General features: G+C 36.8%; 1 protein-coding gene across 2 annotated transcripts in view; it reads left to right on the forward strand.

The window, feature by feature from the left end:
• The window catches only part of AP4E1 (adaptor related protein complex 4 subunit epsilon 1), a 68,088-nt gene that overhangs the window by 26,911 nt on the left and 17,273 nt on the right, over positions 1 to 23,904 (forward strand). For both annotated transcript variants that reach the window (XM_043919245.1, XM_043919246.1), the window contains 8 exons: positions 1,762 to 1,884; positions 1,988 to 2,097; positions 5,807 to 5,946; positions 7,218 to 7,330; positions 7,438 to 7,556; positions 13,875 to 14,177; positions 16,871 to 16,985; positions 22,874 to 22,997. In XM_043919245.1, the coding sequence (XP_043775180.1) occupies positions 1,762 to 1,884; positions 1,988 to 2,097; positions 5,807 to 5,946; positions 7,218 to 7,330; positions 7,438 to 7,556; positions 13,875 to 14,177; positions 16,871 to 16,985; positions 22,874 to 22,997 (1,147 nt within the window). The remainder of the gene's footprint in view (positions 1 to 1,761; positions 1,885 to 1,987; positions 2,098 to 5,806; positions 5,947 to 7,217; positions 7,331 to 7,437; positions 7,557 to 13,874; positions 14,178 to 16,870; positions 16,986 to 22,873; positions 22,998 to 23,904) is intronic.

Raw genomic sequence — 23,904 nt, forward strand, 5'->3', positions numbered from 1 at the left:
ACATCTATTAAAAAAAAGAATTTTATTTATTATTTTGGCTATGCTGGGTCTTTATTGCTGTGAGGGCTTTTATCTAGTTGCTGGGAGTGAGGACTGTTCTTTAGTTGTGGTGGGAGGGCTGATGATTGTGGTGGCTTCCCTTGTTGGGGAGCACAGGCTCTAGGGTGCGTGGGCTTCAGTAGTTGGGGCACTTGGGCTCAGTAGTTACAGGTCCTGGGCTCTGGAGCACAGGCTCAATAGTTGTGGTGCAGGGGCTTAGTTGTTCTGCAGTTGTTCTTAGTCTTCCTGGGCCAGGGGTTTGATAGGCAGATGCTTTACCACTGAGCCACTGGGGAAGTCCAAAGTCAACTTTTTTTCATAGCACAGAGTAAAGACTTTACAGCATAATATCTGTAAACATCTTTTTAGGTTCAGTTGACTTTATAGGTTTTCCTTTAATTAAAGTCGATTCACTTTTTAAAAAGATGTTTATTTCTTAAAAATGCTTATTTCCAATTTCTCCTCTCTCCTTATTTAGAAAATATTTATTTTTTAAAAAGTTTTTACCCAAAATGTTTATGTGTATCAGTTGATAGGCAACTTAGCAGTGTAAAAAACATAGCTAGTTGAATATTCAGGCTCTATTTTATATCTTGTATATGAATAAATGTTTGATTATTGTGTTTTAAACTTTTGGAAAAAGAGCAGGAGTGATTCTTTCAAAGATATGATATGCTTCAACCGTGTGTGTTAGTTGCTCAGTTGTGTCTGACTCTTTGTGACCCAATGGACTGTAGCCTACCAGGCTCCTCTGACCATGGGATGAATTCTCCAGGGCAAAAATACTGGGGTGGGTTGCCATTCCCTTCTCCAGGGGATTTTCCCGGCACAGGGATTGAACCAGAGTCTCCTGCATTGCAGGCAGATTCTTTACTGTCTAAGCAACCAGGGAAGCCCTCAACTCTTGTGTAGTTGAACAGTTTTGAAGTCTGCTTATTTTTGTTTAATGGTGCCTAAATGATTCTTCTTTACCATGACCAAGCTCCAGCTCTTTGACTCTTGATCTTTAAGAGAGTTTGAAAAATATTTTAGTGTCCATTTTGATCATCTATTATAGTTACCAGATCTTTGATGAGACTAGAAAATCAAATTTGAAGACTATCAAGATGTTCAGTAGATTTTCTATAACCTTGGAGGTTAATTTTTAAGTTAATTTTTAAAAAATGACTTGAGTTTTGAGTATAAAAATTTTGAAATAAATGCTAGAGCACTCTAAAATGATTATATTGAACTAAACCACATTGAAATAAACTATATATCCAGTTTCTGTGTAAAAGTGGTAGAAACTGCCTGAGAATAACTTATTTTGAAGTATTCAAGGAGTGTTGGAAGTATCTATTTATATAGGAGTAATGAATATATTACTTATGTGCCCATTAGAATGTGAGTTCCTCGAGGGTAAGGGTTTTTGTCTCTGCTGTATTCATACTAGTAGAACGATGTCTGACTCATAGGAGGTTTCAGAAAAGACTTGTTGCGTGGATGAATATATCATTCTTATCTTTTAATATATATAGTTCTCTCTAAATTGTACTGTGGCAACATAATCCTAACAACGTATAAAGCCTGAAAATAGTAAAATTCTTATCTTTGAAAAATTTCCATAAGATTTTTGACTAAAACTGACCTTCTGATTAGTTTGTTTTGTTAAGAGTTCTACACAGATATATTTTTATTATGGCTTAATATGATCTCTGAAGTTATAATATTTTATTTTTCTAGCTATTCTGTTTGAATGTGTACATACAGTCTATTCTATTTATCCTAAATCGGAATTGCTTGAGAAGGCTGCCAAATGCATTGGAAAGTTTGTTCTGTCACCTAAAATAAATCTCAAATATTTAGGTAAGATGATTGGTTCTTTTGATGGAATTTACTAAGAGAGCTTTTTGAAATTTGCTGAATATTTGTTTTAAGTCACTTTATGTTATTTAATCTTTGTTTCTAGGACTGAAGGCTCTTACTTATGTTATCCAACAGGATCCCACTCTTGCTCTTCAACATCAGATGACAATAATTGAATGCTTAGATCATCCTGATCCCATTATTAAAAGAGAGGTAAACTGGTATTTTGAGTAGTATATGTGAAATGTTACAATTTTTAAACATTTTGTTGGTTTTACAGAGAACAATTAAAATTATGGGCATGTGCACATGTGTGTATTTTAACTTTTGAATGCATTTTATTTTTTCTACTGAAGTTTCAGGGACTTTTCTAAAAAGTACTTGTACCAATAACCACAAGAATGGTTTTAAATTGTGAGTTGGAGAAGTGAGGAAGGTGTAACTAGGTGGTGCTAATGGTAAAGAACCCCCCCTGCCAGTGCAGGAGACATAAGAGACATGAGTTCGATCCTGGGTCAGGAAGATCCCCCAGAGGAGGACACGGCAACCCACTCCAGTATTCTTACCTGGAGAATCCCGTGGACAGAGGAGTCTGGCAGGCTACAGTCCATAGGGTTGCAAAGAGTCGGGCACAACTGAAGCGACAGCACACATGCATGCACACACCTGTATAGGATTCCTTAATATCTTATTGGTCCAATGAGTGTATCAATAGAAGGCCAGAATTCTATTTCCAGTTCTTCCTATTAGTATAATTTTAAGACATAATTTAGGATAATTATTTTTTTCATTATTTTCCTTAACATGTGTAAAATGGGCTACTTTATTTGTTATTGAACCTGTAAGAATGTTGATAGGATTAATAAAGATAGGGACTTCCCTGGTGTTTCAGTGGTTGGGACTCCATGCTGCTGCTGCAGCGGCACAAGTTCAGTCTCTGCTCAGGGAGTTAAGATCCTACATGCTGCATGGTGTGGCCAAAAACGATAAAAAGAATTAGTAAAGATATCCCTCAACTGTTTTGAACTTCTTGGAAGGAAAGGTGTATAAATCTACTTAATTTTTTTCAACTTTTTCCTTTAATAAAATTGCTTCAGTATCTGCTTGGGTGTTCTAGTTAGATCTGGTAATTCTCATGTAGAGACATGATTCTATACCTTCATTTAAAATGGTTTGGGACCTAATTAAGAAGAGTGATTGTTTTATTTTTGATTTTAAAAATAATGAAGATAAAAAGATAAATTCTAGTAAACATTAAATTATTTAAAAGCACTGAATTAAAAGTTTATTGAAAGAACATTATTACATTGAATAATTATAATTTTACAAAAATAAGATTGTGAATGTTGAATTCTAAAGGTACTATTTTTGAAATAATGTTTCTGAGAAATTGCCATCTACATATATGCAATATATATGCATATATAGTTTGGATTCATATTTTTGATATTCTAAAAAATTGTTACCTGCCTTGAATGAATCCAGAAAGTTTATGGATAATTTCTATGTGTAGAGATCGTAGAAAAATGCAAAGATGCCAAGGGACAGTAACAAATAATTATATGACTCTTCTACTTTGAATGGATACAGAGCATGCCTTTTCTTTGCGTGGTTAAGTAGTATGTTGAACAGGGTTGACTTGGGTACAGTTTTCTTAGTTCTGTGCTTAATTATTGGGATTTAATTTTAAAATGAAAGTTAAAGAGAAACAGACAACTTCTAAAATTATCAGGTCTGGTCTGCAGTGAGAAAAGTAGTTTGCATTCTTTGGGAAAGGAACTGGGTATCAGTGGTGCCCAAAGAATGCACTGTGGTACTGTTTCCTCAACTCCACTGCCATTTCTAACCTCCATCAGTAATTATGTGGCAAGAGCTTTGGTCCTGGGGTATGGAGTGACCTGTTGCTTGGGTCTGGGATTCTCTTTTACCTGATTGTATTACCTTTCTTTCATAACAGGAAAAAAGAAAGCATGAAGGAGTTAATAGAAAAGACCTTCTGCCATGCAATTCCTAATACCATGCCCCATTCAGTCCTGGAAATGCTAAGTTTCATAGTCTTAGAGTAGGAATTAAATTTGGTGTAGATTATCTTAAAATACATGACTTACAGAGCCTACAGGAAGGATGTCTGAAGCAGCTTTATAAGTGGAAAGCTAGTGATGGGGGATCTATGTATTTATAGATTTTAAATGGTGTTAAGGATTAACTGGAACAGTTTAAAAAAAAAACTCAAAATCTGTTATCCTTTGTACTTGAAGTCCTGGGTATAAGGATTGAAAAATTAGGAAGAACCCTAAAGAAATCTGAACAGATTTAACAAGTAGGGTATATAGAAATTCTCTTACAGCTAATATTTTTGATTCTGAAATGCTAGTAAAGGATGCTTTCTTATTGTTGCCCTTTGTTTCATACTGATTTCTGGAAACTATGATATTTGTGGAACCTTAATGTAGGGCCTCAGAAAGCTAGGCAAATGGGAGTTTACTCTGGTACTGGTTTTCCTTCATCTTACTTGAGGCAGCAAGAGGTGTATTACTCAGCACTGAGAAAACCGTAAAGCAGTTCTTCCATGATACCTGAGATTCTGAACATAGGCCTTGCTGCTCTTTGAAGTGCTTGCGCTACCTTATCCATCCATGAGAGACCATTTGCCTTTAGCTGACAGATCCACTCAAGTGCACTTTTCTGTTTAGGAAGTATGGAAAAGCATTTTGCAAGACTGGATTTTTGTATATGTATGTATGTACTCACAAACACACCCACATGCATAGTACGCAGGCATGTGTAATGTAGGCTTAGACGCTTACTGCTTGGAAGGAAAGTTATGACCAACCTAGACAGCATATTAAATAGCAGAGACATTACTTTGCCAACAAAGGTCCGTCTATCAAGACTGGTTTTTCCAGAAGTCATGTATGGATGTGAGACTTGGACTGTAAAGAAAGCTGAACACTGAAGAATTGATGCTTTTGAAGTGTGGTGTTGGAGAAGACTCTTGAGAGTCCCTTGGACTGCAAGGTGATCCAACCAGTCCATCCTAAAGGAGATCAGTCCTGAGCGCTCATTGGAAGGACTAATGTTGAAGCTGAAGTTCCAATACTATGGCCACCGATACGAAGAGCTGACTCATTTGAAAAGACCCTGATGCTGGGAAATGATTAGGCGGGAGAGAGGGATGACAGAGGATGAGATGACATCACTGACTCAATGGACATGAGTTTGGGTAAACTTCAGGAGTTGGTGATGGACCGGGAGGCCTGCCGTGCTGCAGTCCATGGGGTTGCAAAGAGTCGGACATGACTGAGTGACTGAACTGAATTGAACTGAAGAAGCTGTTATATTTTTGGAAAATAGATTATAAACCTTTTAACTTTTTGGTGTTTGCATGGCCTGTCATGTAGAGATGTCAGATCATAATTATCAGTTGAAGGGTTTTAGACTTTTGAATTGATTATAATTCCTTTTTTTTTAACAATGGTTTTACCTTTCTAAAGTTCTATTCTGGTTAAAATGTGTATTTCTCTTAACTGCCCAGTAGAGCTACATAAAAGTGGAAGAATCAACTGTTATAAACCTTTGAAAGTGAAAGTTGCTCAGTCGTGTCCAACTGTTTGCGACCCTATGGACAGTACTGTCAATAGAATTCTCTAGGCCAGAATACTGGAGTGGGTAGCCTTTCTCTTTTCCAGGGGATCTTTCTAACCCAGGGATCGAACCCAGGTTTTCCATATTGCAGATGGATTGTTTACCAGCTGAACCACCAGGGAAGCCCAAGAATACTGGAGTGGGTAGCCTACCCCTTCTCCAGGGGATCTTCCCAACCCAGGAATCAAAGCGGGGTATAAACCTTTATTTTACAGTATTTATTGGTGTTATTATGCATAGTTTTATAACACTGCTTTTGTTTTTCTTTCTTGAATAGACTCTGGAACTTCTTTACAGAATTACTAATGCACAGAATATAACAGTGATTGTCCAGAAAATGCTTGAATATTTACATCAGAGCAAAGAAGAATATATTATCGTCAATTTGGTTGGAAAAATAGCTGAGCTGGCTGAGAAATATCTTTTGGGCCATGAGTCATAAAACACTTTTTAGTTACACAGTGATTTTATTTTTCAAAAACTAAATGTTTTTCCTTTTTTTTAACTGAAGTTTTTGGTCACCAAAAACATTTTGTGTTGAGGTAGAGCTGATTAACAGTGTTGTGATAGTTTCAGGTGAACACTGAAGGGACTCAGTCATATATATACATGTATCCATTCTCCCCCAAACCCCCATCACATCAAGGCTGGCACATAACATTGAGTAGAGTTCCATGTGCTATACAATAGTTTTTTATTGGTTATCCATTTTAAATATAGCAGTGTGTTACACAGTGACTTTAAAATGATTGGTATAGACATAGTCACTTGTAGGTTAAGTTCAGAGGCCCAGCAATAACCATTCCTGACGTTCAAGCCTTTCTTATTATCAGAAACAAAAAAGTTGTGTAGACTTTCTGGGGGATGACTTTTTTCCTGGTTCTTTTTATTCCACTGGGCAGTATTATCAGCAGGAGTATACAGGAATCTCTGATTCTTCTTTTATCCCTTCTTGTCTTTGACTTTACTTCCTACTCAGTTTCTTTCCTGAGTAAAAGTTCTTGTTTGGGGGAGATTGGTGAGGATATCAGTATGCTAAAGTTTAGCCTTTACATGATTATTTATACTGGGAATGGTCACAAACTCCATTTACATGTTACTTTTCTTCACATTTGTTTTTAAAGAGTCAGACAAACTTTACAGGCCCCAAGGTCACTCAACATTCTTTTTAAGATGTTTGTTGTTTAAGATTGAATGAATGAATGAGTAATGTCAGTTGAATGCTTAGGTATAGTTTTGTCCTGGCCAGGGCTATAGCCCTGGCTAGCAGAATGGTGGAATTTTAGAACTGAAGAGGAGCAGATTAGAAAAGAGGGTAAACAATTGTTCAGAAAGACATATCACAACACTTAACCTCTCTGAAGTGCATATCATTTTCCATTATGTATTTGTCCACAGTCAACTGGAATATTTCTTTCAGTTATTTCACATTTAATTGAGTGCCTATTATGTCTAAGATACGGTGCTAGATAAAGCACCATAAACTGGTTTACTAAGTTTACTAAATAAGCTTTAGTGAGCACCTATTTTGCACAAAGCTAGGGTATAGAAAAATTTATTGGCAGAAGTTAAAATTATAAATGCCAAACTGGGATGAATTGAGGGTTATTTTTTTAAAGATTGATTCAGAAAGGGTAATTTTAATAAGTGGCATTTGGAAATGTACTTGTTCTTAACACTGTGGACACATATGCTCCTGATAATGCGTGGTTTATTCAGACAATGAATGCTGTATTTTCAGTGGGAGGAGATGTGATGCATCCTGATATTCCCAATAACTTTCTGAGACTGCTAGCAGAAGGTTAGTAAACTATTGCATTCTGCAAAGATTTTAAAATTAAATGTTTTTATTACAGAGTCCTTGGAGAATTTAATGGAAATTAAAATGTTATATCAATTCCTTTGTAGGTTTTGATGATGAAACAGAAAATCAGCAATTAAGACTTTATGCAGTTCAGTCTTATCTTACTTTATTAGATGTGGAAAATGTGTTCTATCCACAGAGATTTCTTCAAGTTATGAGTTGGGTAAGCAAAGTACATTGACTCATAAATGTTTATTGTATTATTTTTTATAAAGACAAACACTAATAATGTATTTCTTCAGAAATCATTTATTTCAGATCTGTTAACTCCTTCAGCTGCTGATTTTCTTTCCCACTGGCTGCCTTCTATCACTTACCTATTTTCTTGTGTATTCATTCTCTCTGCCATCTCACTTGAGTAGTCTTTTAAATATGGGTGTTTATTTAGATGCCTGTCTGTGTTCAATGCATTTGTTGTGAATCTATATATGAATATGTGAATACTCATGAAGCTGTGGTATGCTGGCTTTCTGTTGTTGCATAATCATGTTACCATAAACTTAAAACAACATACATTTGTTACCTCACAGTTTCTGTGGGTTAGGAGTTCAGGTATGGCTTAGCTGGGTTTTCTGTTTAAGGCTCTTTAGGGTTGCACCTAAGGCTCTAGGTGTCCCTTGGGGCTGCTGTTTCATCTGAAACTTGATTAGTAAAGGATCTGCTTCCAGGCTCACATGTGGTTGTTGGCAGAAATCAGTTTCTTGTAGCTCTAAGGCTGAAGGTTTGATGTTCAGATTGTTGCCTGTTGGCTGCCCTTGGCTCCAAGAGTTGTCCTCAATATCTTGCCATGTGGGCCTCCGAACATGGTGGCTTGCTTCATCGAAGCCTGCAAGGGAGATCATCTCTTTGCAAAGTGAGGTTACAGTTTTGTAGAGTATAAACCTACATAATCATATACATCCTGTCACCTTCGTATATTCTTTCCTGTGCATGTGAGTGAGCATTTCTCTAGGGGGAGATTTGGAGAAGTGCATCTCTGGGTCATAGGATATTCACACTTTAATATTTTATGGTTTTGTCAAATGTTAGCATGTTAAATTAAATTTTACCCAGACTTTTATTTAAGAATTGTTTGCTCATCTATTAGAAAGGTGAAAAAGTGGCATAATAAATACCCCTGTACTGTTCATCTAGATTCCCAGTGAATGTTTTTAACTACCTTTGCTTTACTTTATCTACATCTATATATATAGCTGGGTCTACGTATATGCATTTGTTTTGTTGAGCCAGTTTAAATTGAGTTGCAGACATCATAACACTTCCCCTATAAAAGAATTCAATATGAATCTCCCAAGAGTCACATTCTAGATAACCATAAAACCATTATTGCAACTGAAAAACATGACCTTAATTCATTAATGTCACCCAAAATACAGTCCATATTTATATTAATCCAGTTGTCAAAAAAATGTCTCTTATGACTATTTTTCTATTCCTCCTTACCCCATATCCAGTCAAGGTTCACAAATTCCTTTTAGTTTTTCTTTTAGCCTCTTTATTTTACAGTGATCCTCAGGTGTTTTTTTTTGTTTGTTTTCATGACATAGTTATTTTTTTTGTATGAATACTGTTGACTTGTAGAAAGTCCAGCATTCTGAATTGGACTATGTCTGGTTGAGGTAAACATTTTTAGCAGGAATACAACATTGTCAATATGTACTTCCCACTACATTGTATTAGGATGCGTATAACATCAGTTCCTCCAATTATTGGTGATTGTTAATTTCTTTGGTTAAGCTGGTGATCTTCATATTCTCTCCATTGTAAAGGTGCCATTTCTTCTTACTAATTTAGAACTGATCTGTGAGGTGATTCTAGGAGACTGTGTGAACATCTGTCCTTTAGCTGTCTTTCCTCAATGGTTTTAGCATTGATAATCTTTGCCTAAATTGATTGCTGTATTTGGTAGCCATTTGTATATGTTCATATATTTAGAGTGTTTCTTTTTCTGCAGCATACAAATCCTGTACCTGTTTTGTTAGATTTATACGTAGATACAGATGGTCCCTGATTTAAGATAGTTCAGGTTAGGGTTAGGGCTATGGTGATGCGAAAGTGATACAAATTTAGGAGAAACTTCAAATTCTTTTTTTAAAAATTGAAGTATAGTTGATTTACAGTATTACTATTATATTAGTTTCAGGTGTACAGCATGTTGATTCTTTTTTTTTGCAAATTATATTCCGTTAAGGTTATTACAAGATTATGGGTCTAATTTCCTGTACTGTTCAATGCATCCTTGTTGCTTATCTATTTTATACGTAGTAGTTTGTATCTTTTAATCCCTTATACCTAACTTGCTCCTCCCCCATTCCCTCATTCCACTGGTAACCACTGGTTTGTTTTATTATTATTTTTATTTTATTTTATTGAATATAGTTGATTTACAGTGTGTTAATTTCTAGCATACAGCAAAGTGATTCAGTTATACATATACATGCATATTCTTTTCCATTATGATTTATTATAGGATTTTGAATATAGTTCCTGGTGCTATACAGTAGCACATTGTTATTTATCTATTTTATATATAGTAGTTTGTATCTGCTAATCCCAAATTCCTAATTTATATCTCCCCCAACCTCTTCCCTCTTTGATAACCATAAGTTTGTTTTCTCTATCTGTGAGTCTGTTTCTTAGATAAATTGGTTTGTGTCACACTTTAGATTCCATGTATAAGTGATATCTATGGTATTTGTCTTTTTCTTTCTCACTTACTTCACTTAGTATGATAATCTCTAGTTCCATCCATGTTGCTTCAAATAGCATTATTTCATTCTTTTTTTATGGCTGAGTAGTATTCCATTGTGTGTATATACCATATCTTCTTTAACCATTCAGTATGTTGATGGACATTTAGGTGGCTTCCATATCTTGGCTATTGTAAATAGTGCCTTGTTGAACATTGGGATGCATGTGTCTTTTCAGATTATGGTTTCCTCTGGATATATATGCCCAGGAGTTAAGTTGCTAGATTATATGGCAGCTCTTTTGTATTTTTTAAAGGAACATCCATACTGTTTTCTGTAGTGGCTTCACCAATTTAAATTCCCACCAATTGTATAAGAAGGTTCCCTTGTCTCCACATTCTCTCTAGCATTTGTTATTTGTAGGCTTTTTGAGAATAGTCATTCTCACAGGTGTGAGGTGATGTCTCGCTGAGGTTTTTGATTTGCCTTTCTCTAATAATTAGTGATGTTGAGCATCTTTTCTTGTGCCTGTTAGCCAGTTTTATGTCTTCTTTGGAAAAATATCTATTCAGGTCTTCTGCTTATTTTTTCACTGAGTTGTTTTGTTGATACTGAGTTGTATGGATTGTTTGCATATTTTGGAAATTAAGTCCTTGTTGGTTGCATTGTTTGCAAATATTTTCTTCCATTCTGTAGGTTGTTGTTTCATTTTGTTGATGGTTTCCTTTAGTGTGCAAAGGCTTTTAAGTTTAATTAGGTCCCATTTATTTATTTTTGCCTTAGTAGACAGATCCAAGAAAATATTGTTACAATTTATGTTAAAGAATGTTCTTTTCTAGGAGTTGTATGATTCAGGTCTTACAATTAGATCGTTAATCCATTTTTAGTTTATTTTTGTATATGATGCGAGGAAATGTTGTAATCTTATTGTTTTACATGTAGCAGTCTAGTTTTCCCAGCAGCACTTATTGAAGAGACTGCTCCTTTCTCTATCCTATACTCTTGCCTCCTTTTTCATAGATTAGTGGTTTATTTCTGTATTTTGATGTTATACTCTACAGTCTTGTTAAATTCACTTTCTAATCTAGAATTTTTTTTTTTTTTTTGTAGATTTCTTGAGACCATGTTAAGAATTTTTGCATCTCTGTTTATGAGGGATAGTGGTCTGTAGTGTTCTTTTTTTTTTTTTTCCTTTGTTTTGTTTTGTTTTTTTCCTACTCTATTTGGCTTTAGTATCAAGGTCGTACTGGCTTCATAGACTGTTTGGGAGTGTTCTTTCCTCTACTATTTAATGGAAAGATAGGGTGTTGTTTTGTCTTTAAGTGTCTTGAAAATTTCCTATTGTCCTTCCTGTTACTGATTTTTAGTTTGTTGTCAGAGAAAACACTTATGATTTCACTTCTTTTAAGTCTCTTGAGGTTTATTTTATGGCCCTAAGATATAGTGTGTCTTGTTAAATGTTCTCTGGGTGCTCGAAAAGTATTCTGCTTATTGTTGGGTGGTATTTTCTATAGATGTTGATTAAATTCTTTTGGTGATGGTGTTGAGACCTGAATAAGTTAGATGTTGAAAAGAGAATGTATAACATAGATCAGTGTTCCTCAGAGTCTCTTGTGTGGATCATCTGTATCAAAATGAGATGGTATTTATTCAGAATGTGTATTGTAGATCCCCACCACAGACATACTAAATCACATTATCTGGGAGTAGAGTCAGAAATCTAAATTTCTGTGAAACATTTCAGGTGGCTTTTATGCATGCTAGTGTGTAGTCACCACTTGTTTAAATGGTTATTGGAAAATAGTAACAGAATGTGAAAGTGCTTGTAAAAACCAACATCCAAAACTGGAAGTTCAGAAGAAAGCTAACTTGTAAAGATATGATGCTTTCAGTTCGGTTCAGTTCAGTTCACTCAGTCGTGTCTGACTCTTTGCGACCCCATGAACCGCAGCACGCCAGGCCTCCCTGTCCATCACCAACTCCCGGAGTCCACCAAAACCCATGTCCATTGAGTTGGTGATGCCATTCAACCATCTCATCCTCTGTCGTCCCCTTCTCCTCCTGCCCTCAATCTTTCCCAGCATCAGGGTGTTTTCCAGTGAGTCAGCTCTTCGCATCAGGTGGCCAAAGTATTGGAGGTTCAGCTTCAGCATCAGTCCTTCCAATGAACACCCAGGACTGATCTCCTTTAGGATGGACTGGTTGGATCTTCTTGCAGTCTTAGGGACTCTCAGGAGTCTTCTTCAACACCAGAGTTCAAAAGCATCAATTCTTCAGCACTCAGCTTTTTTACTGTCCAACTCTCACTACCATACATGACCACTAAAAAAACCATAGCCTTGACTAGACGGACCTTTGTTGGCAAAGTAATGTTTCTGCTTTTTAATATGCTGTCTAGGTTGGTCGTAACTTTCCTTCCAAGGTGTAAGTGTCTTTTAATTTCATGGCTGCAGTCACCATCTGCAGTGATCTTGGAGCCCAGAAAAATAAAGTCTGCCACTGTTTCCACTGTTTCCCCATCTATTTGCCATGAAGTGATGGGATGGGATGCCATGATCTTAGTTTTCTGAGTGTTGAGCTTTAAGCCAACTTTTTCACTCTCCTCTTTCACTTTCATCAAGAGGATCTTTAGTTCTTCTTCACTTTCTACCATAAGGGTGGTGTCATCTGTATATCTGAGGTTATTGATATTTCTTCTGGCAGTCTTGATTCCAGCTTGTGCTTCCTCCAGCCCAGCGTTTCTCATGATGTACTCTGCATATAAGTTAAATAAGCAGGGTGACAATATTCAGCCTCGACATACTCCTTTCCCTATTTGGAACCAGTCTGTTGTTCCATGTCCAGTTCTAACTGTTGCTTCCTTACCTGCATACAGATTTCTCAAGAGGCAGGTCAGGTGGTCTGGTATTCCCATTTCTTTAAGAATTTTCCACAGTTTATTGTGATCCACACAGTCAAAGGCTTTCGCATAGTTAATAAAGCAGAAATAGATGTTTTTCTGAAACTCTCTTGCTTTTTCAATGATCCACAGCAGATGCTGGCAATTTGATCTCTGGTTCCTCTGCCTTTTCTAAAACCAGCTTGAACATCTGGAAGTTCATGGTTCATGTATTGCTGAAGCCTGGCTTGGAGAATTTTAAGCATTAGTTTACTAGCGTGTGAGATGAGTGCAATTGTGCGGTAATTTGAGCATTCTTTGGGATTGCCTTTCTTAGGGATTGGAATGAAGACTGACCTTTTCCAGTCCTGTGGCCACTGCTGAGTTTTCCAAATTTGCTGGCATATTGAGTGCAGCACTTTCACAGCATCATCTTTCAGGATTTGAAATAGCTCAACTGGAACTCCCTCACCTCTACTAGCCTTGTTCGTAGTAATGCTTCCTAAGGCCCACTTGACTTCACATTCCAGGATGTCTGGCTTGATGCTTTATATATTGTTAATGATAAAGATGTGAAAGTCCTTTTTGTATTCACTTCCAGTTCATGGTAGTGGTGTTTAGTTGCTCAGTCGTGTCTGACTCTTTGTGACTCAATGGAATGTAGCTCGCCAGACTCCTCTGTCCATGGAATTTTCTAGGCGAGAATACTGGAGTGGGTTGCCATTTCTGCCTCCCCAATTCATGGTGTAATTTTGACCTAATATATGCAATTTTATTTTTAATAATTTTTTTACCATGAGAATATACTTAGTATAGATTAAATTTACTCTGCAGACACTTTGTTTAGATTTCTGAGTATAATTGCTATCTTAGTTGATGTTTGCATATATTCATTTCTTTGTTTTACTTACAGGTGTTAGGAGAGTATTCCTATCTCTTAAATAAGGAAACACCAGAGGAAGTTATAACCAAGCTCTACAAGTTACTTATGAATGACTCCATTTCTTCAGAAACAAAAGCCTGGATAATAGCTGCTGTGACCAAGTTGACACCCCAAGCACACTCTTCTAATATAGTTGAGAGATTAATCCAGGAATTTACCACATCGTTGGATACTTGCTTGAGACAGCATGCATTTGAATTAAAACACTTGCATGAGAATGTAAAACTGATGAAGAGCTTACTTCCAATTGATAAGAGTTGTGAAGACATGGTGGTAAGACATCTGCATTCTGTCTTTTTAAGGGTTGCCTTGTATTTAAAAAGAAAAGAATAATTCTTGCATTTGTGATATATCTGTAATGTACCAAAATGTAATTTCTGTAGCACTTAAGATGAAGATTGGCATTTTTCTCATATTAGTGTGAGAAAGCATTTGAGAGCTTCTATTCAGTTGTTGTTGTTCAGTCGCTAAGTTGTGTCTGACTCTGCGACCCCATGAACTGCAGCACGCCAGGCTTCCTTGTCCTTCATTATCTCCCTGAATTTGCTCAAACTCATGTCTGTTGAGTCAGTGATGCCATCCAACCATCTCTTACTCTGTTGCTCCCTTCTTCTCTGTTCAGTAGTGATCCTAAATAGTAAGGAAGACTAATCTGTTCTGGAGAACTGCTGTGGAAGGGGTTTATATTCTGTGACAATCTCTTTTAACATATAATAATTGGAGAAATTCAAAATTTTATCTCCTTCGAACTTCTCTTAAATATATCATTTTATTATTACTCTCTTTGAGAATGTAAGAAAAAAAATTTACTCCATTTTATTTTATGCGTCTACTATCTAAATCTTTACTACTTTGGAACTTTATCACTCATCTTTCCTTCTCCCACCTGTTTTCAGCACCTGCCCCTTTTAGGCAAAGCACTTAGTTACTTTTCACTTCGAGTTCTCCCTTAGATTGGTGTAAATCTGAAAACTTCGAGGAGGAAGTCAGATTTTTCAGATTTTCATGTTAGATGTCATATTCTAGAGAAGAGGATGGGCATTCCCACTAATTACGATTCAGATGGAGATGCAAATTTGATCTCTAGCGGGGGGGAGATCCCCTGGAGGAGGAAATGTCATTCCAGTATTCTTGCCTGAAGAATCCCATGGGCAGAGGAACTTGGCTATAGTCAATAGGGTCGCAAAGAGTCGGTCATGACCGAAGTGACTGAGCACATTCATGGCTTGTATTCATTTTAAACCTTTGTACATTAATTTTTTTCATTAGCTCCTTGTGGGCAGAGGCCTTGGTTTAACATTCCTGAGACTATATGAATACATATGCTATTAAACTAGTTAGTAACTCTCCTTCCCTTTTTGTCAATGAAAGATAATGATGATGACATAGCTTCATCTATTTAAGAATCTTATCAAAATGAAACTTTTCCAAATTCAGAGTGTGAGATGCCAATTAAATGTTTGAGAATTACCTGCTGTTCTAAATTATCTGGGCTGGTTGTATACGCTTAGCTAAATTAGGAGAAGCAGATCTATGGTTTCTGAGGTCATTATTGCTGTATCCTCTTGTGTATCTTGTTTTCCTTTCTCACTTAATTTTCTCTTTTCTCCTTTTCCTCTTACTCTTTTTTCATCTCTTTATTTCTTTTCATTTAACCTTTCTATTCTTGTACTTTGTTGAAATTAAGTTAATTTTCCACAGATTTGTGAAAAAACATTTCTAGATAGAAAGGAATAGGATAGTGAAATCAGTGTGGGAGGCTGGATAACAGCCCTCCCCAAGATATTCACATCTTAATCCCTGTAGCCTGTGCATATGTGTGTGTGCGCTAAGTCATTTCAGTTGTGTCCGATTCTGCAACCCCTTGTTCTGTAGCCCACCAGGCTCCTCTGTCCATGGAATTCTCCAGCCAAGAATTCTTGCCTGGGTTGCCATGCCCTCCTCCAGGGTATCTTCCTGACGCAGGGATCAAACCCATGTCTCTTATATCTCCATTCTCAGATGGGTTCTTTCGCACTAGTGCCACCTGAGAAACCCAGAGTCTGTGCATGTGTTACTTTATGTGGTAAAAGGGACTTTGTAGGTTTGATTAAGAATTTTGTAATGGGGAGATTAATGTGGATTATCTGAGTAGGCATGTTATAATCATGAAGTGTCCTTATAAAAGTGAGGCAAGAGGTCAGAGAGGAGAAGGCAAAGTAACAATAGAAGCAGAGATTGGGTGATATAGCCACAAGCTGAGGAATGCCTCTAGAAAGAGACGGAACCTGTTCTCTCCTGGAGCCTCCAGGAGGAACTAGCCTTTGCCACCACCTTGTTTTTAGCCCCCAGCAGGAGGAAACTTCTTCCCTGCTTCCCTGGTTTATCAGAGGTTAAAGTGTCTGCCTGAAGTGCAGGAGACCCGGGTTCAATTCCTGAGTTGGGAAGATCCCCTGGAGAAGGAAATGGCAACCCATTCCAGTATTCTTGCCTGGAGAATCCCATGGAGGGAGGAGCCTGGTAGACTACTACAGTTTATGGGGTCGCAGAGAGTCGGACACGACTGAGTGACTTCACTTCACTTCACTTCAGGAGGAAACTAATGAAGACAGTATAGCTCATAGTGTATATGTCTTCTCCTCTAGTAAGTTACAAGTCTCATGAGGGCAGGTCTTGTGTCTTCCCTTTTCTGAACCATAGCATCCAACATCCAACATGATTCCTTAACATATTGGATGCTCAAAAATGTATTCTGCAGTGCAATGAATTAATAAGTACAAATGACTTATATTATTAGATTCTTAGAGCTGAGGGATTTGATTATTGATGTTTCAAAAAGCTAGAGAGTTGAGTAGCAATTTTAGAATTGAAGTTCTGTTTTTCACTTAAAAATTATTTTTAGGAAATGTGGGCTAAAATTACTTACATGAGTGTGCAGTCTGCTGTTTAGGGTAAGTGTTTTAATTCCTAATTTTTGCTTTACTTAGGTAGATGCTTCCTTATCTTTTCTGGATGGTTTTGTGGCTGAAGAACTAACACAGGGGGCAGCACCTTACAAACCTCACCACCAACGGCAGGAGGAAAAGCTTTCTCAGGAAAAAGGTAATTTTTCATGAATTTATAATAAGTTACATTGTAGGGACATCACTTCTTCATGCAATTAATATCATAGTCATGTAAGTATATAACTGAGAAGAATTTTTATCCCTCTTTAAATCTGCTTGTGACTTGTTCACCCTGGCCTTATTTGGGGTAAACAGAAAAAAAAAAGAGGGGTTCCCAAAGTCCTAGGTTTCATGTACATAAGTGCCTCAGATCATCCTATAATTTTAAAAGAACTTGAAGGTAGAATTATCATGTTGGTCACTGTGCTAAAGGGCTGACAGATGTTCCTGTGAGCATATCTGCAGAAAAGCTTCAGAAAAAAAATGCTGGTTACTATGGACTAGTGAGTTTCATTTTCATTCTGAACAATCTTGTGTATCTAATCAGTGAGTTTAGTAATGTCTAAGAAAAGAAATAATAACTATATTTTAAAAAGGTAGGGTGTCAGGGAAAGACTTCTCTCATGATTTTAGTCAAGAGGAGATTATAGAAATATTTGATGGTGGATGGGAAATGAATAAAGGGAGACCATTGACTATTATATATATAGGAATTCAGAATATTAATACTAAAAAGTTTAATGCTGAAAGGTCCTTTTTTTGTTCTATTCATTCTTTAATGATTTTGTTGAGTGCTTGTTAATCCAGGCTCTGTGCTAGGCATATGAGTTCAAGTAAATGGATGATCCTACGATGAAACCAAAAAGTATAAACTTGTATATGATAGGCTTCATGGTATTTTTTTGCAGAAGTAGAAGTATTTTCTCTTTTACGGTTTCAGTTCAGTTCAGTTGCTCAATCGTGTCCAACTCTTTGCCACCCCACGAACCACAGCACACCAGTCCTTCCTGTCCATCACCAACACCTGGAGTCCACCCAAACCCATGTCCATTGAGTCGGTGATGCCATCCAACCATCTCATCTTCTGTCGTCCCCTTCTCCTCCTGCCCTCAATCTTTCCCAGAATCAGGGTCTTTTCCAGTGAGTCAGGTCTTTTCCAGTGAGTCAGCTCTTTGCATCAGGTGGCCAAAGTATTGGAGTTTCAGCTTCAACATCAGTACTTCCAGTAAACACCCAGTACTGATCTCCTTTAGGATGGACTGGTTGGATCTCCTTGCAGTCCAAGGGACTCTCAAGAGTCTTCTCCAACACCATAGTTCAAAAGCATCAATTCTTCAGCGCTCAGCTTCTCTTTATAGTTTAGTACATTATTAGTACAGTGAAACCTAATGGCACAGAAAGTTCTATTTTCCTTCAAAGGGTAATCAGTTTTCTTCTTATTTAACCCTCATATAGAGGAGGAAATAAAAGTTTTAAATTATAATTACCCAACCTCTGACTCTAGTGCATGTCTTATGATACCCAAGGCACAGAGTGAAAAATGCAGAGTTCTGGAGTGGGAGACGTGGTCCAGTTGCCATATTTCCTTATTTTCAAATGTTTGGGGGTTATAAGTTGCTCTTTTTTTTGACTGTGCCTTATGGCATATGGGATCTTAGTTCCCCAATCAGGGACTGAATTTGCGCCCCCTGTAGCAGAAGCATGCAGCCCTAGCCACTGGACCATTAGGAATTCCCCATCAGTTGCTCTTATTACTGCAATTCAAGGCTAGAATAGAGAGGGGGAGGTACGACAAGGAGCCTGATTTCTGGCACCCCCTGACTTCTTTTTTAAAATAAGTTAAGTGGCTGAGACAAATATAAGAGCTCTGAAACTCCCCAGGCTAGTGTATTAATTTGCCAAGTACATTTTTAATCATAGATTCATCGTTATAAATGGGTTTAAACTGTCAAATTAGACTCTTCCCCTCTCCTCCCAAATCTATTTCTTAAAAGTTCTCTAAGGTAAAATTGAAATTTTATGAGCCTAGACTGTCTGTTCCATCATGGAAAGGAAATCAGTTACAAGACAGGACATAGTAAGTGCTTTAGTAAGTACTTGAGTGGTAAGTTATAAAGTCATGTATCTTATGATTTGATGGCAATGACAGGAAGTAAAAAGTTGGTGAAAAATAGGTACTTTCAGTCTAAAAAGTTGTTAATTCTGGAATCGTTGAAGTGTCAATTGGTTCTGATGCTGATCTTGTTTGAAATTTTTGTAAATAATTTATAGTTAAATGTCACTTTTATGAAGGATATAGTACTTCACTCTCTTGGGTAGAAAAATGCCAAGCATGTTAACAACAAGTTTCAGGAAAATATTGTAAGATACTGAGAATTGGCAAAAATGGGTGGAATAGTGGGGAACAAACTTACTACCAGTTTGTACCCAAGAGAAGCATTGAGGAATTGGTGTAGATTATTCTTTAAAAAAAAAAAAAATAGATAATGGCATCCAGTCCTATCACTTCATGGCAAATAGATGGGGGAAAAAGTGGAAGCAGTGATTTTATTTTCTTGGACTCCAAAATCACTGTGGACAGTGACTGCAGCCATGAAATTAAAAGACACTTGCTCCTTGGAAGGAAAGCTATGATAAACCTAGACAACATATTAAAAGGCAGAGATATCACTTTGCCAACAAAGGTCCATATAGTCAAAGCTATGGTTTTTCCAGTAGTCCTGTACAGATGTGAGAGTTGGACCTTAAAGAAGGCTGAGTGCTGAAGAGTTGATGGTTTTGAATTGTGGTGCTGGAGAAGACTCTTGAGAGTCCCCTGGACAGCAAGGAGATCAAACCAGTCAATTCTAAAGGAATTCTACCCTGAATATTCATTAGAAGGACTGATGCTGAAGCTCCAATACCTTGACCATCTGATGTGAAAAGCTGAGACATTGGTAAAGACTCTGATGCTGGAAAAGATTGATGATAAAAGGAGAAAGGGGCAGCAGAAAATGGGCTGGTTAGAGAGCATCACCGACTCAGTGAGTTTGAGCAAACTCCAGGAGATAGTGGAGGACAAGGAAGCCTGACATGCTGCAGTCCGTGGGGTCACAAAGAGTTGGACACCACTTAGTAACTGAACAGCAGCAGCAGCAACTCCTATCTACAAAATTAAGGATTTTTGAAAACCACATCAAGTTGAGACTGTTCGTCTCTCAAAAAATAAAATTAATAACAGCTGGAAGTAGTCCGAGACGTATAGCCAAGTGATCAAGGTATAAAAGAACTGCAGTACAAGATAAGATAAAGAGGGAATGTGCATATAGTCAAGGCCTCTAAAGTTGTGAAGGATATAAACAAGTTAAATATTGAATTACTTATTCCCAGGATTGTTTATATTTTTATTTCTCACCTGGATTACTCTTGGTAGCTCCCAACTCCCGAGGACTCTCTCTGCTTCTAGCTCATGCTTTCTCTTCTGTATGAATTGCTCTTTGTCCTCCTTCTTCATCTGGTTAGCTTCTACATATTCACTAAGTTTCAATTCAGCCATCTTCTGTCTTCTCCTGACTCTCTGTATAGCATTATTCTCTTCCTGCGCCCCAGTTTGCACATATTCATCTAGTTAACTCTCTCCTATTTTTGTCTCTCTAGTCATTTATCTCTGTAAGAATCTTGGGAAATTTTCACTTAGTAAAAATAATGTGGTTTGAATGTTATTCTCAATGTTAAGCCTTTCTCAGCCTTTCTTAGATGACAAGCTTTAATTCTTCTGTATCACAATCAGAATCTTATCTGACTATTCTCCAGATATTGTCCTCTTTCATGTCTAGTCTTTTTCCTCCCCTCTATTTTCAACTTTTTACCTCTAATTTTGAATTCTTTCTTGTCTTTGCTTAAAATTTTTATCTTAATGTCCTCTTTGTCTTAAACTCTTGAAACATTTCTTGAGCTCTACTATTACTGAAGTGTCAGTGCAGAGGCTGACGGCTGACTGTCACAGATGCTATTTAAAAGAGGCCAATATGGGATAGAAGGTTAAACCAGATGATTTGAAAGCTTAAAATGAGAGGATATTCTAGCTGAAAAGGACCTTATAAAGACTTAGACAAGTGGTTTCCAAATGTGTTTAAGAATCAGAATCACAAAGAGAGTTTTGAAAAAATGATACAGATTTTTGATTCTTACTCCTATATCTTTTGTATCTGTGTCTCTGAAAGCCTGGTTGTGGGTATAAAAAGATCTGTAGGTTGTGTGAAGTCAGCTTATTCTTGGTTATCTTGGAAACTGCTGATCTCCACTTTACAGACAAAAGAAATTAAGTTCTATTTCACAATCTAGTTAACACCCAACCTACATCAAGAACTGGTTCTCTTGATTATTATTAATGAGCCCATTATTTTTTTCTACTGAGAAGTAGTTCTCTTCTATATCTTTCATTTAGCTAACAAACAGGCTGATTTATTTAGTACACTTGGATTAGGTGGTGTTTCCTTTGAAGGAGACAGTGTGTAATATGATTGAGGGTGCAGCTCTGGAACCAGAGTATCTGATGTTGAATCTGCCTCTTTCATTTCTTGTCTTTGTACTCTTGGGTGTCTTCATGGTAGGCTCAGTTTGACCACAGTTTCCTCATTTGTAAAGAGAGGATAATAATTGCAGAAGTTTACATTTTATTTTCTGAGATACTTTTTTATTATTTAAGAAAGTTTTTAATGGCAAACCACTCTGGTATTCTTGCCTGCAAAATCCCATGGATGGTGGAGCTTGGCAGTCTACAGATCATGGGGTCGCAAAGAGTCAGACATGACTGAGCAACTTCATTTTTTATTGTAAATAGGCAATCCAAAGAGATAATGTGCCACTTAGGATTAAGTTTAGTTACATAGCATGTTAGAAAACGGGGCCTTATGCAAGGCAGAGGGTATTGCTTTTTCCCATTAAAGAAATCTGGAAGTAGGCAGGCTAGTATGGCTTTATGAACATAAAAGAGGAAGGAAGGGAGGAAGTTTTTTTTTCTTCTGGGAGGATTCGTTCCAAAAGTTATGCACAAAATGTGCATATAATTTCATTGGTCAGAATTCAGTCACATGGCAGAAGAGTCTGGAAATGTCATCTCTTTTCTGGGTGGCTATTTACCTAGTTAAGAATGGAGGGTTCTGTAACTTAATGGCAACCCACTCCAGTGCTCTTGCCTGGAAAATCCCATGGACGGAGGAGCCTGGTAGACTGCAGTTCATGGGGTCACTAAGAGTCGGACACGACTGAGCGACTTCACTTTCACTTTTCACTTTCATGCATTGGAGAAGGAAATGGCAACCCACTCCAGCGTTCTTGCCTGGAGAATCCCAGGGACGGGGGAGCCTAGTGGGCTGCCGTCTATGGGGTCGCACAGAGTCGGGCACAACTGAAGCGACTTAGCAGTAGCAGCAGCATTTACCTAGTTAAGAATGGAGGGTTCTGTAACTTATAAAGAGGAGGAGAATGGATATCAGTATCTGCTCTACCACAGTCACCATATGAATTTTATGGCTCTGGATGAATCACTTGGGTATACAGACTCAAAGGAATCTGAACCTGGGTAAACCTTGTTCTTTGTCAGTAAGGGAGATTTTACAGTGAAGGTTCCATCAGTCCAGTTGGTACAGGAATGTGCCTAAGAGCATTTTGTGAAACAAAAACACAGTCAGCTCTTCATTGTTCATTAAACATTTTTGCATGAGAAGAGCAACTTTTCAGTAGACCTGGTTTATCATTTGTCTTTCCTGGTTGAATTGTTTTTAACTTTGGAGGGAGATAAAAAAATGAAAGACTGTCTTTGATAAATTAATTGTCTGAAAACTGTAGTAGAGATTCAGTAAATAATAGCTGCTTTGTTATTATTATTACTATAAATATTAGATTATTTCCCAAGCCCTTTACAGTTTAAAAATTGTCACTGAATTAAAAAATTCAGTTATTTTATTTCAGTATTAAATGGTGCTTTTGATAATTTTTGCTTTTTTTTTCATAATTTTTGCTTTGTTTTAAATATGAACCTCTGTTTTTGTTTTAAAATTCTAGTTCTCAATTTTGAACCATATGGACTCTCTTTTTCTTCATCTGGCTTCACTGGACGACAGTCTCCTGCTGGCATTTCTCTTGGTTCAGATATATCTGGGAATAGTACAGAGACTGGACTAAAAGAGTAAGTTCCTTTCTTATTAAAATTGAGAACATGGGCGTGTTTAAATGTCTTTAAATGTTGAAGGGTTCCTGAAAGCTAAATTCTGCATGGGTTGTTGTTTCTATTTATTGCTTTCAAAGTGCTGATAGTGTACAGCCTGTCCTTGTACTTTAAGAGAGCTTGCTTACTTCCAAGACAGTATAGAAAGTATACATGCTTTGTGTGTGTTATTACTATATATCATGTATACACACACACATTTTTAAAGTAGTGTATCAGAACTTATATACCCAGGTGAGTATTCAACATATCATTCCACATTTTTCATAATCTGCTTCTTAAAACCATCTCATTGGAAATTGCCAAATATATAGATGAACATAAAATAAGGTGACAGACTTCACTTGAGAAAGCTGCATATTTTGTTCAGAATGCTTTCAGAGCTTCTTTCAGCCACCGTGAAATTTGGTGATATGTTTGTCTAAACGTCTTGATATGGAACCAAATCTTCATCCTTTTTAGATAATTTTTATTTTTGAAATATGAATAAATTAGTAGAAATTATGATCAAGTTAATAAAATGAGATAATGTATGCAAAGTGCCTTGTACAACCCAGTATATAATAAGTGATTGATAAATGGTAGCTAATATAATTAATAATTGTCATTGCTGTCATTATTGTTATTAACCAAAAGCTGAATTTACTACATAAAATTAGTAGTCACTCTGGATAACTGGTCAGTATACAAGTGTGACATAAAATAATGAAAATGGCTTTCTTGTTTGTGAAGTAGCTTCTTCTAAAAGAATTAAAAAATATTTTGTGTAATGGCAGCATTGTTGGAATAAATGATAAAATCTCATCGGTGACAACTTTGAGAGATGACATTTGAACTGACTCAGTGACCTTATTTTATGTTCATCTTT

The sequence above is a fragment of the Cervus elaphus genome, chromosome 12 (assembly GCF_910594005.1).
Source record: "Cervus elaphus chromosome 12, mCerEla1.1, whole genome shotgun sequence".
In the NCBI taxonomy this organism is placed as follows: domain Eukaryota; kingdom Metazoa; phylum Chordata; class Mammalia; order Artiodactyla; family Cervidae; genus Cervus; species Cervus elaphus.